Source organism: Hylobates moloch, unplaced genomic scaffold (genome assembly GCF_009828535.3).
Source record: "Hylobates moloch isolate HMO894 unplaced genomic scaffold, HMol_V3 SCAFFOLD_10, whole genome shotgun sequence".
Lineage (NCBI taxonomy): Eukaryota > Metazoa > Chordata > Mammalia > Primates > Hylobatidae > Hylobates > Hylobates moloch.
The window spans coordinates 8,401,679-8,415,660 of NW_026652285.1; the positions used below are offsets into that span (position 1 = coordinate 8,401,679).

Genomic DNA, 13,982 nt, shown 5'->3' on the forward strand with positions numbered 1-13,982 from the left:
AACTAACATATTAAAATCACTTGGAAAATAGTGTTGGAACAATATACAATTAGTTAATTACCTAAGAAAGAAAAAAGTTAGATTCCTACATCATATCATATGTAAAAATATTTTCATAGATTAAAGACTTAAACATAAAAGAATAAAACCATAAAAGTACTAAAAGAAAATACAGGCCAGGTGTGGTGGCTCATGCCTGTAATCCCAGAACTTTGGGAGGCTGAGGCTGGCAGATCACTTGAGTTCGGGAGCTCGAGACTAGCCTGGCCAACATGGTGAAACCCCATCTCCACTAAAAATACAAAAATTAGCTGGGCATGGTGACATGTGCCTGTAATCCCAGCTACTTGGGAGGCTGAGTTACGAGCACTACTTGAACCTGGGAGGCAGAGGTTGTAGTGAGCCAAGATCATGCCACTGCACTCCAGCATAGGCGACAGAGCGAGACTCTGTCTAAAAAAAGTAAAATGTAACAAAACACACCCAGTAAATGACATGGAAAAACTACTGGGAATAAGGAATAATACTGGCAGCATACGACAAAAAGCATCTTCTTAAATATGTAAACCAGTAAGAAAATGAAAAATACATTATAAAAAATAGATATATGCACCTGTTAGATGAACATTCTATTTCTTCTTTTTTATTTGTATTTTCAGCATTTCATTATAACATACTTTGTAGTAAGAAAAAAACTCGTTATAGCAAAGGTGAAAATATTTGATGGCGTGGAAAAATGTTCATGTTTTTAGATTCAAATCAAGCTACGGAACAAGAAACAATATAATTTCACTCTTAGGTATATAAATATTTATAGAGAAAAGACTAAAGGGCACTCACCAATTTTCTTTTTTTTTTTTTTTTGGGTGGCAAATTTTTTCTTTTCTTTTTTTTTATTAATTTTTTTTGCACACAAAAAACAATAAACATTTTCTAAAAATACATACAAACAAAAAGATGCGTATCAAACATATTAGGAAGGTTGCACATGGGAAGTCGGGGAATAGAAATGGGGGGTGGGAGTTAAAATAAATGAGAGAGGGACTTTATATGGATCAGTGATAATAACTCAATCCTCTATTTGACAAAGAAGAGGGAGAAGGAAGAGGAAGAAAAAGAAAGTGGGATAAAGGATCAGAAAGGGAGGAAAATAGAAAAAATTAGAGTATGACTCCAGGGTAGACCTGTTTTGTTGTCACTGAGTTGGTTGGTTAGTTTGTCCGTTGTATTTTTCATGTTTCGCCAAGTTGGCCAGACTGGTCTCGAACTCCTAGCCCGAAGTGATCAACCCGCCTCACCCCCCAGAGTGCCAGGACCGCAGGCGTGAGCCACCACGTCCAGCCCCCACATTGCTTCTGGCCTCCGTGGTAGACCTCCCAGATGGAGCGGCCGGGCAGAGGCGCTCCCCGGGCAGAGGCCCTCACTCCGACGATGGGTGGCGGCAGGGCCCACTTCCAGACGAGGTGGCGGGCAGAGGCCTCTCACCGGCAGAGGCGCTCCTCACCTCCCAGACGATGGGTGGCCGGGCAGAGACGCTCCCCACCTCCCAGACGGGGCGGCGGCCGGGCAGGGGCTGCAATCCCAGCACCCTGGTAGGCCAAGGCAGGCGGCTGGGAGGCGGAGGCTGCCGCGAGGCCAGACCACGCCACCGCACTCCAGCCCGGGCAACACCGAGCTCCGTCTGCAGTCTTCGTACCTCCGGAGGCTGAGGCGGGCAGAGCACTCGGCGTCAGGAGCTGGCGACCAGCGTCGCCAAGATGGCGAACGCGTGCCTGCAGCCAGAGGAGAAAAAGCAGGCAGCGGTGGCGCGCGCCGGTAGTCCCAGGCAGTCCGCGGCGCGGGCAGCAGCGAGCTGAGTAGATTGCAGCCCGGGCCACAGAGGGAAGGAAGGAAAGAAAAGAAAGGAAAGAAAGAAAGGAAAGAAAGGAAAGAAAGGAAAGAAAGAAAGAAAGAGAAAGAAAGAGAAAGAAGGAAGGAAGGAAGGAAGGAAAGAACAGAAGGAAGGAAGGAAGGCAGGCACCAATTTTCTACAATGAGATGTATCACTTTGTAATAAAAAATAATTTTATAATAACATCAGTATCACATGTCTATGATACTGTGAAAAAGGAACTTGTGACTAAAATTTATGGTATGATTCTAATTTTCATAAAAAGTTATGTATGCAAAGAAAGCAGTCTGGAATGCAGTGATTATTACCCTACACTGGGGAGAAGGTGTGTGAGCTTTCACTTTTTACTTTATAATATTTCTGGAATGTAAGAATCTTATTACTAAAAGCACTTGTATAATTAAAAAATATGCAGATCTGTAAAACATAATATAAGCAAAGGGCCTAAGACAAGTTCATGATTGAAAGCATTAAAAATCTTCTCTTTGCCAAGCCATAGCAAGAAACTCTCCATTGAACAAGAATTAAAACATTAGTACTCTCTCAGATAATTTATAACATGGAAAACCAGAAACAGTCTCTTTCCACTTGTTCTCCCTCACCCCTTCAACTGCAAAACAACTATAAACAAATAAAAATTAAAAATCTTATACAACTTATCTAAAACCGGGAAAAAGTATGTAAGTAAAATTATATCCACATCCACTGAAATCTATCATAAGCCACAAAATTTATGGAAACTGGTGCAAAAATCATGAAAAGGAATAAAGAAAAGAAAAATCAGGCTGAGCACAGGGGCTCACACCTGTAATCCCAGCACTCTGGGAGGCCCAAGCGGGTGGATCACCTGAGGTCAGCAGTTCGAGACCAGCCTGGCCAACATGGTGAAATCCCATCTCTACTGAAAATACAAAAAATTAGCCAGGCGTGGTGGTGGACGCCTGTAATCCCAGCTACTTGGGAGGCTGAGGCAAGAGAGTGGCTTGAACCCAGGAGGCAGAGGTTGCAGTCAGCTGAGATGGCGCCACTATACTCCAGCCTGGGCAACAAGAGCAAAACTCTCTGTCTCAAAAAAAGCAAAAAACAAAAAACAAAAAAAAAATGAAAAATCAAATCAAAGCAAATATAGGAAAAAAAAACTAGTTCTTCACTTTTTATTGCATTAACCTGGATGAAAATATTGCTACATTATGGTATGGTAAACACAGTACTACTACCATGCCCAGCTAATTTTCTGTATTTTTGGTAGAGATGGGGTTTCACCACATTGGCCAGGCTGGTCTCGAACTCCTGACCTCAAATGATCCGCCTGCCTTGGTCTCCCAAAGTGCTGGAATTACAGGCATGAGCCACTGCACCAGGCAACAGTATATGATTTCTAACAAAGAATATGAAACAGTATGTGTGTACATTTTGCTCACTTGATTTTTCAATATAAATAAGCAAATATGAAATTAGGGACTGAGAAATGTACAGTTTATCTTAAAATAGTGATTTTAATTATTGGCTTTACAGTATGAAAATAGCCAAACCTCATAACCAACAGAAGTATTGTGTGCATTCTGGTTTCCACGACTCAAAGAAAAAGTGGAATTAGAGATGATCCCCTCAAAAAGTAACTAATCAGGGACATAAGAGATGAAAGAAAAAGATTATTACCCCAACAGTAGATAGAGACTGAGAAAAGAAACGGTCAAAGTCTTCAAGAGCTCAAATTATATGGATAAAATAAAGAATTCTTCATCAAATTCCAGAAGATCTTAGTTTTTGGAATTGAGCTTTTAGATGGCAATAAGCCTATAAAATTCATTATTTAAAATTCTAAAATCAAAACCCTGCAAAGAATGAAATAAGTCTTCTAGTCTGATATTCTAGCCAACATAGGGTGTGCTATGGATGGGATCCTTGAGAGATATCACACGGAGACAAGGCACTCACTGTACTCTGTGGGCAATACGAATGACTTTTCTTAGTTTAAACCACTAAATATTGGGGTGATTTGTTACTCAGTAATACACAACTGGAATACTCTTTGTTCTAAAAATAACCCCAAAACATAGAAAACAGAAACGAGAACTCAATCTTTGATGAAGCTAGCATTAATAAATGAGGACAGGACAAACAGAAGAAAAGATTATACCTGAGAGCGTACAGGCGAGGGATATGTAAGAGAAGCAAAATACTTTGCCCCACAAAACTCCAGAAGAGCTCTTCAGCAGAACTGCCAGAAGAGGCTGGCATAGGGCTGAAAACAAAGAGAATGCAAAAGACTCCCAGGTCCCATCCCTACTCAGCATAGCCAGGCAACTCTCTCCCATATCAGTAGGAGACATAGTCTCTAGACAAAAGTGAATGTTCTGGGCTCAGGACATACTTGTGCTTGGTTTGTGTAGGTATTCACAGATGGAACAGAAAGTGAGTTAAGCAACAGTCCAAATACTAAATGGAGATCTCTAACCACTCTTCCCTAGTCTAGCTTTAGCATGTCAGCAGCAAGGCTGATACAGATGTTCCTTGACTTACAATGGATGACATGTCTTAACCCCTTCGTACTGAATATATCGTAAATCAAAAATGCATTGAATACATCTAACCTACCAAACATCATAGCTTAGCCTAGCCTCCCTTAGACATGCTCAGGAGACTTACATTAGCCTACAGTTGGGCAAAATTACAGTACACTGCAGAGTATGGACGTTTACCCTCATGATCACCTGGCTGACTGGGAGCTGTGGCTCACTGTTGCTACTTGGCATTGTGTGAGAGTATGGTACCACATATCGCTAGCTGGGGAAAAGATCAAAATCCAAAATTCGACCTACGGTTTGTACTGAATGTGTATCAATTTCATACCATTGTAAAGGTGAACAATCATTAAGTCGAACCATTGTAAGTCAGGGACTGTCTGTATTGCCTAGACAAGAAATTGAAGGATCCATCATAGAGAAACTGAACTATCCCCAAGAAAAGATCAATAGACACTGATACATGGAGGTTCTCAGTAAATATTAAGCCTGGATGCCACCTGACTGTACAATAGGGAAGCCTCACCATCACTACACCTGGTCTGTATGCACATAGCTTCCACTTAGCTTTTAAGTGCCTTTTTTTTGAGATAGAGTCTCACTCTCACCCAGGCTGGAGTGCAGTGGCGCGATCCCGGCTCACTGCAAGTTCCACCTCCCAGGTTCACGCCATTCTCCTGCCTCAGCCTCCCAAGTACCTAGGACTACAGGCGCCCGCTACCATGCCCAGCTAATTTTTTTTTGTATTTTTAGTAGAGACGGGGTTTCACCGCATTAGCCAGGATAGTCTCGATCTCCTGACCTCATGATCCACCTGCCTCTGCCTCCCAAAGTGCTGGGATTACAGGCTGAGCCACCGCGCCCAGCCTTAAGTGCCTTATTCTTATATAAACATACAAATAAGGATTATCAGGCTTTGAGGGAAGCCTCGAACTCCAAATTGAACAAACAGAAAAGACGATGCCTGAAAAATACATACAAATTGCTTTTTGAAAATAAATACGTAACAGCAGAAAAACATTTCGATATAAGACTTAGAAGATAAACTTGGGAAATCTCATAGATAGTAAAATGAGATAAATATTAGAAGCAAAAAGGTTTAAAAAATTAAAAGGATGGGCATAGGAGGCCTAACATTGAAGCAACTAGAATTCAGGAAGCAAGAACACAGACTAAAGAGGGAAAACGCACATAAAAAATACAAGAACATTTCCCAAAACTAAGGAACAAGTTTTCTGAGCACCTATCAGAGTACACGTTATTTGTTTTTTTGTTTTGTTTTGTTTTGTTTTGAGACGGAGTCTTGCTGTGTCGCCCAGGCTGGAGTGCAGTGGCATGATCTTGGCTCACCACAACCTCTGCCTCCAGGGTTCAAGCGATTCTACTGTCTCAGCCTCCCAAGCAGCTGGGACTACAGGCGCATGAGACCACACCCAGCTAATTTGTTTGTATTTTTAGTAGAGATGGGGTTTCACCATGTTGGCCAGGCTGGTCTTGAACTCCTGACCATAGGTGATCCACCCACCTCGGCCTCCCAAAGTGCTGGGATTACAGGCGTGAGCCACCGTGCCAAGCCCAGAATACATTTTAAAAAGACTGTACCTCAGATAATGAACCTGAAAGCTTCTAGAGAGAAAAAAAAAAACAAAAGTAGACTGCTTATAAAGAGGACTCAGAAGGGCATCAGTCCTCTGGATACCAATTACAGAAACTTGAAGACAATTGAACAATGCCTTCCAAATTCTAGGTATAAAAAGTGATTTTCAACCCACAATCCTATATTCAGTTAATTAACTGTGAATGAAGAACATGCTAGTTTAGAATGTATGGTATCACATTTTCCATTTACTCACCCTTTCAGAGAAAGCTACAGCAGAATATGTTCAAGCAAAATGAGGGTATAAATTAAGAGAGAGGAAGACAAGAAATCTAAACCAAGACAGAAGCAACTGTGCAGAAGGCCAACTGAACAGCATGTCCAGAATGGAGTGGGAGCATGGAGGGCTCCAGAGAGATGACTTCATGAAAAAAAAAATGGAATTGATATAATTTTATTTGTGTTACCGAGTGGAAAGTGGTATCATGAGATGTTTTTACAGAGCTGTTGGAGGGGAGAGAAGGCAAGCCAGAGATTTAAAGACTATGCAAATTTGAAAATGTTAATTCTAAGAAAAAAAGGTTTAAAAACAAAAGGGGAAATAATGATAGTACATTAGTTGACTTATGAGAGAACAACTCTCATACCCATTTGGAATCCAAGTCATAGCAAAAAAATGTATAGCTGCAAGCCACCTTATATTTATTCTACTTCAACTTGCTGATTTCATATAGATAAAAAAAGAATTTTAGAGATGTTAAATGACATACATTAGTTAGTGCCATAACTCAAAGAACTATCAGTTGTCACAAGTCTCACCCATCTACTTCTGTGGACAGACTGGTTTCAGTAATCGGAATATACCAGTAATGCTGGCATTCTGAGTTTTTGTTCTACCTATAAGTATGTGAAATTTGGGAAGTAACAACTAAATCTGCTGTTTTCTATGAAGTTAGAAGAATGGTACCTTTCCAAACTCCCTCAGAGTTAACACAAAGGTCATATTAGATATTGGATTTTTAAAATGCTAAAAATAATTTTTAAAGTTTATATTTATAATAATTATTAGCATTAATATAAGCATTATGATGTCATGAGAGGCATAATATTTGGTTGGCAGATAAGGCAAAGCAGATACCAGGGCAATTTGCTCTTTCCACAAAGAGCAGATGTTCATGGCTCTTTATTTCATTTGGTTTATATTTGGCTATTCTAAATTCATATTTGAAAGTTTTGTATTTAATTAAAAACTATAACCATACTTGGTTGAATTTTATTTCATAATGCTTCTTCTTCTTGTTTTTTTTTTAGGTGGGGTCTTGCTCTGTTGCCCAGGGTAGAGTACAGTAGTGCAAATGCAGCTCACTGCAGCCTCCACCTTCTGGGCTCAAGCAATGCTCCTGCTTTAGCCTCCCAAGTAGCAGGGACTACAGGAACGCACCACCCTATGCAGCTAATTTTTCATTTTTTGTAGACATGAGATCTTGTCATGTTGCCCAGGCTGGTCTTGAATTTCTGGCCTCAAGCAATCCTCCTGTCTCAGCCTCCCAAAGTTCTGGGTAATAATGCATTTTTTAAAAGCCTATCTGACTTGAAGATGGGGACTCAATCTTTCAACAATGTTTTTAGGAACTTTCCTGAAAACAAAACATTCTGTGGAGATAATTGAGATAGAGGCTGATACACAGATTGCGATTAGGTCAAAAAAGCCTCAATCAATTATGTTATCACTTGCCTAGGCCTAGCATTTAGTATTTTTCTGTTCTGAAAGTTTACCTTGCTCATCTTGAGGACACTGTCTAGAATACTCCAGGGCATTCATTAATCTGACTGAGGCAAAGGCAAGTCTGAACTGCTGAATAGTTTGAACTGTTAATTCAAAAAGAAAGTTCAGGCCAGGTGTGGTGGCTCACGCCTGTAATCCCAGCACTTTGGGAGGCCGAGGCGGGCGGATCATGAGGTCAGGAGATCGAGACCATCCTGGCTAACATGGTGAAACCCCGTCTCTACTAAACAAAATACAAAATATTAGCCAGGCGTGGTGGCGGGCGCCTGCAGTCCCAGCTACTCGGGAGGCTGAGGCAGGACAATGGCATGAACCCAGAAGGCAGAGCTTGCAGTGAGCCGAGATCAGGCCACTGCACACCAGCCTGGGTGACAGAGTGAGACTCCGTCTCAAAAAAAAAAAAAAAAAAAAAATTTTTTTTTGTAGAGACAAGGTCTCACTATTGCCCAGGCTGATCTCAAACTCCTAGGCTCAAGTGATCTGCCCATTTCGGCCTCTCAAAGTGCTGGGATTACAGGCATGAGCTACCACGCCTGGCTGGAGCCTAAGAGTTTGAAGCTGCAGTAAGCTGTGTTTGTATCACTGCACTCCAGCCTGGGTGACACAGTGAGACCCTGAATCAAAAACAAACAAACAAAACAAAACAAAAAAAAGGAAGAAAGAAGCAAAGAAAGAAAAAGTTCTAATATTACTATTGTCATATATACTACTACATATTGCTTACTAGTTTAAAGTTTTAGTAACTACTTAAGAATTTGATATAATTCATGTAGTCCCCTAGCAAACATTTCAGCAGCTCTGCACACTATGTGGAATACAGAATGAAGCTGCTTTCAAGGGAGGAAAGGGCCACTATAGATATAGCCATAAAATAAGATTTCTTTCTTTCTTTCTTTTTTTTTAGAGACAGGGTCTGTTGCTTAGGCCAGAGTACAGTGGGATGATCATAGCTCATTTGCAGCCTCAAACTCCTGCGCTTATGCACTCCTCCTGCGTCGGGTTCTCAAAGTGCTGGGATTACAGGAGTGAGCCACCAAATCCGGCCTTTGATGTTATGTTTAACAATTAATTAAGAAGTTCTATTATTTTGGACTCAGAGCAGCAGTCTGCTTGGTAATACCTCTAAACAAATAATGGAGAAAGTAAGTTTCAGCTCCTTAACATCATTGGCAACATTAATTTACCCTGGTTTTTGACAAGGTGTTTTAGTGTATTAAGAGTTGTCTTATTGCATTTTTCTATAATTTTCTATTCTAAGATCAAGATTATCTTTTATATTTTGACCTTTCTAAACATTCTATCTCAAGTAATATTTTTCTTTCTTCTTCTTTTTTTTTTACTTTAGCAGTTTTCCTCTTCAGAGTAACTACTAACAATTTTACCTTAATAGCCTCTTTAGGAAGAAGTAAAGTGTTCTATTTTCTATCCCCACTGTTCTTACTTGTGCAGACTCTGCATGTTCCAGCATCTCTTCAAATTCCTGATACTCTTCATCATCTGGTTCAGCACCTGAGAGGCGAGCTGCTCTGGCCATAAAATACGGAGGCAGCTCTCCGATTGCTGTACCGATACCCTAGGTGAAAAACCAAAATACTTACAATAAGGTTCTCTTCTCAACAGTGACACTTAATAGATCAAAGCCATACTCTTCTATATCACCAGAAGCATTTTGAGATGCAATATATTGGGGGAAAGCATACGCTACATAATCAAAATAATAAGAGTTTGAATCCTGGCTCTAATTCTGACCTATCTGATGCTTGGCAAGCATCACATAAAACCCTTAAAACAAGCCAGGCACAGTGGCACGCACCTGTAGCCATAGCTACTCAGGATGCTGAGGCAGGAAGATCACCTGAGCCCAGGAGTTTGAGGCCAGCCTGGGCAACATTCTGAGATTCCTGTCTATAAAAAAAAAAAAAAATCTTGACACAACACCTGGCTCATTGTAGACACTAAATAAATTTTAGTTCTCTAGAATCTCTACTTAGACTCTATTATTTTTATCATTTGCCCCCCCTCCGCTTCTGGTATCGAAATGATCTGGTAATAAGAATTCACCAGTGGCTGGGCATGGTAGCTTACGCCTGTAATCCCAGCACTTTGGGAGGCCAAGGCAGGCGGATCCCGAGGTCAAGAGATCAAGACCATCCTGGCCAATATGGTAAAACCCCATCTCTACTAAAAATACAAAAATTAGCTGAGTGTGGTGGCACGCACTTGTAGTCCCAGCTACTCCGGAGGCTGAGGCAGGAGAATTGCTTGAACCTGGGAGGCGGAGATTGCAGGGAGCTGAGATCACACCACTGCACTCCAGCCTGGCAACAGAGCAAGACTCTGTCTCAAAAAAAGAAAAAAAAAGAATTCACCGGTATATGTGTTAGATAAAAATTCTCTAGGAAATCTTCTGGAACTTCAGAAGTTGCTTTAATTTAAATATAACTTTTCTTCTGTTAAAACTTTTAACAAATTGTGGTCAGAAAGCCCTTTGAAAACTAAACATTAGGATGAATAAGTTTTCTTTTTCTTTTTTTTGAGGTGAAGTCTCACTCTGTCACGAAGGCTGGAGTGCAATGGCATGATCTTGGCTCACCGCAACCTCCGCCTCCTAAGTTCAAGCAATTCTCCTGCCTCAGCCTCCCTAGTAGCTGGGACTACAGGTGTGTGTCACCACGTCTGGCTAATTTTCAGATTTTTAGTAGAGTCAGAGTTTCACTATGTTGGCCAGGCTGGTCTCGAACTCCTGACTTTAGGTGATCCACCCGCCTTGGCCTCCCAAAGTGCTGGGATTACAGGCATGAGCCACCGTGCCCAGCCAAGCTCTGCTAGTTCTTAAAAAGCAATGTTAAGCATTTCAGTTTGCTCTGTCTTATGGTTCTGCCTCCAAATGCTTTGAAAAGAATTCCCAAGGGACCAAATCAAATTCAAACATTTTGTATTCACAATGGGTGGAACCAACAATTTCCACGTGTAACTACATTATCCACACTTGAAACAAGAATTCTGAAAAAGAGTCCAGGCGTAGTGGCTCACGCCTGGAATCCCAGCACTTTGGAAGGCCGAGGCGGGTGAACTGCCTGAGCTCAGGAGTTCGAGACCAGCCTTGGCAACATGGCAAAACCCCAACTCTACTAAAATACAAAAAATTAGTGGTGCGTGCCTGTAGTCCCAGCTATCCGGGAGGCTGAGGCATGAGAATTGCTTGAAACCGGGAGGTAGAGGTTGCAGCAAGCTTATGGGTGACAAAGCGAGACTCTATCTCCCCCCCCAAAAAAAAAAAAAAAGAAAAAGAATACTTAACTGCCAAAAGATTAAGCCTAAATTTAGTCAAAAAACAGACAGAGAAGGCAGGAGAGACATATACACATGGATATAGGTAAAAACCAAATCATATATATTGCTAAACAAGAAAAGTTGGTCAGACGTCATGGCTCACACCCATCATCCCAGAACTTTGGGAAGCTGAGGCAGGTGTATTGCTTATGTACATGAGTTCAAGCCCAGCCTGGGCAACATAATGAGGCTGTCTCTACAAAAAATTATGCACTTGTGGTCTCAGCTACTTGGGAGGCTAAGGTAGGAGGATCACCTGGGCCCAGGAGGTCAAGGCTGCCGTGAGATGTGATCATGCTACTACATGGGCGACAGAGTGAGACTCTGTCTCAAAAAACAAAAAAAAAACAAACAAAAAAAACAACGGTAATGTTGGCCAACTTTGGAGGATGTTAGAGAACCAACTTATTATTTTTAAAATTGGTATAATAAAGATCAAGTATTTATCTTTTTCTGATATAAACTATATCTCAGGGTAACTAAATTAGTGACAAGGAAAAGTTTTCCTTCATCAAAGTATTATTTCAGGCCTGGTACGGTGGCTCATGCCTGTAATCCCAGCAGTTTAAAACCGGCCTGGGCAACACAGCAAAACCCTGCCTCTACAAAAAATTAGCTTGGCATGGTAGCTTGTGCCTTTAGTCCCAGCTATTCAGGAGGCTGAGGTGGGAGGACTGTTTAAGCCTGGGAGGTCAAGGCTGCAATGAGCTGTGATTGTGCCACTGCACTCCAGCCTGGTGACAGAGTGAGACCCTGTCTCCAGTTAATAATTAAAAAAAAAAAGGTGTAATATAACTGGGATATTAATATTTTATAACCTCTAATAAAATAATGGACATATATAATAAAAAGTCATCCATGGTGCTAATATCACGAAAAGGAAGGACAAGCAGACATTGTATCTCGTGATAGAAATACACAAGGCAATGAAGTGTATTCCTATTTACAAAAAAAAACACAATTTATCAACTCAAAGGAAACACAAGGAACAGAGCAACATGCTTAAATTATACTAATTAGAATTTAGTCAGTAAAATTCAGACCGTGGGAAATTATTTAACAGTTTCTTCAGCATAGATTTGAAAAGAAATAAAATCCCAGCACTTTGGGAGGCTGAGGCAGGCGGATCACTAGGTCAGGAGTTTGAGACCAGTCTGACCAACATTGTGAAACCCCATGTCTACTAAAAATACAAAAAATTAGCCGGGTATGGTGGTATGCGCCTATAATCCCAGCTACTCGGGAGGCTGAGGCAGGAGAATCGTGGGAATACGGGAGGAGGAGGTTGCAGTGAAACGAGATTGCGCCATTGCACTCCAGCCTGGGTGACAGTGCAAGATCCCATCTCAGAAAAAAAAAAAAGAGACAGAAATGTAATCAGAAAAATTTGAACACTAATTGGATAACGAATTTTAAGAGACTACTATAGTTTCTTTTAGGTGTGATAATGCTTTTTAGGCCCCAAGGCTGATATGTTTACAGATGATGTGTGTTATGATACCTGAGATCAGCTTCAAGATAATTGAGAAGAGAATGAGAAAGGGTATAGATACAACAATATAAACTATTAGTTAATACTAGCTGAACTTGAGTGAGAGTATATTAAATTCATTTTATAATTCTCTGCACCTCTGGAAAATCTTCCATAGAAAAAAGTAGGACAGAAAGTGTAATATTTTACTCAAAACACAAACTTCTCCTAAGTTCAAATGTTAAGTCAAATGTTCAACAGTTCTGAAAGCAATCATGTGATTCAAGCTCATGACAAATTTCCTTAAAGTTAAGAAGGAAGTAACATAATGGACTGAAATGAAATCAAGAGCTGTATACTGTCTTATATGTAGTTGACTATATTTACTGTTATATTTTAGTTTAATTCTCTTAGTGTTTTCCCATATTAGCAAGAAACAATGGGAATCATGGGTCAGTACTCTCTTATTACGCAAATAAATACAAGGGAATTTAGTTATCCAAGCAGGTGTCCCAAAACACATTATATTCTAGACACAGACATTTATTTATCTCAAGTTAGATACTGAAGTCTCATCATTTCATAATCCTTACAATTTTATGATTCTCTATAAAATTCAAATATATATTTATATAAGATACAAAATTCTTTACATTTGTTTATATTCAAAACAAAACATAAATTGTGGAACACCAAAAACTGTCAGCCTAAGTTTAATTAAGGAGAGAGAATGACTAGCTTCCTTATTGCAAAATAAGTGGTATGTACAGTCAAGCAATAATTCAGAAAGCTCTCCTCCAAACCATCTACTACATACAAATTTATTACCCTTAAATCCTTCTTAAACTAGAGAAGAGTTTAATATGCACAAAATATGCAAACCAGCTGATAACACAGCATCTTCTTGGAGTGCTAATTTTATTCAAAGATTTTAGGGAAGACAAAAATTCTGAATTTGTACTTTTAAAGTTTTGTCAGGTGATGTGGGGAAAAAACATTTTGTCAAGTGGATTCACAAGCAAATCTGCAGCATGGTGCTTTTATATTAAGAAATGTAAGTTTAATGATAAAAATCTGGAGAGCAGGAATTAAAAAAAAATCTACCTTTTTCATCGAGAAACCCTGTCTCTACTAAAAATACAAAAAAATTAGCTGGGCATGGTGACGCATGCCTTTAACAATCCTAGCTACTCAGAAGGCTGAGGCAGAATCACTTGAACCTGGGAGGCAGAGGTTGCAGTGAGTGAGATTGTGGCATTGTACTCCAGCCTGGGCAACAAGAGCGAAATTCTGTCTTTAAAAAAAAAAAAAAAAAGTTTTTCTTTTCTTTTAATTAATTAATTAATTTATTTATTTATTTATATTTTTTTGGAGACAGA

At 40.1% G+C, this 13,982-nt stretch overlaps 1 protein-coding gene across 4 annotated transcripts in view; it reads right to left on the reverse strand.

Annotated features, from left to right (window-relative positions):
• The window catches only part of VMP1 (vacuole membrane protein 1), a 134,218-nt gene that overhangs the window by 60,136 nt on the left and 60,100 nt on the right, over positions 1-13,982 (reverse strand). For 3 of the 4 annotated variants that reach the window (XM_058445165.1, XM_032162905.2, XM_058445167.1), the window contains one exon: positions 9,241-9,372. The exons of the other annotated variant lie outside the window; for it this stretch is intronic. In XM_058445165.1, the coding sequence (XP_058301148.1) occupies positions 9,241-9,372 (132 nt within the window). The remainder of the gene's footprint in view (positions 1-9,240; positions 9,373-13,982) is intronic. 4 annotated transcript variants of the gene reach the window in all.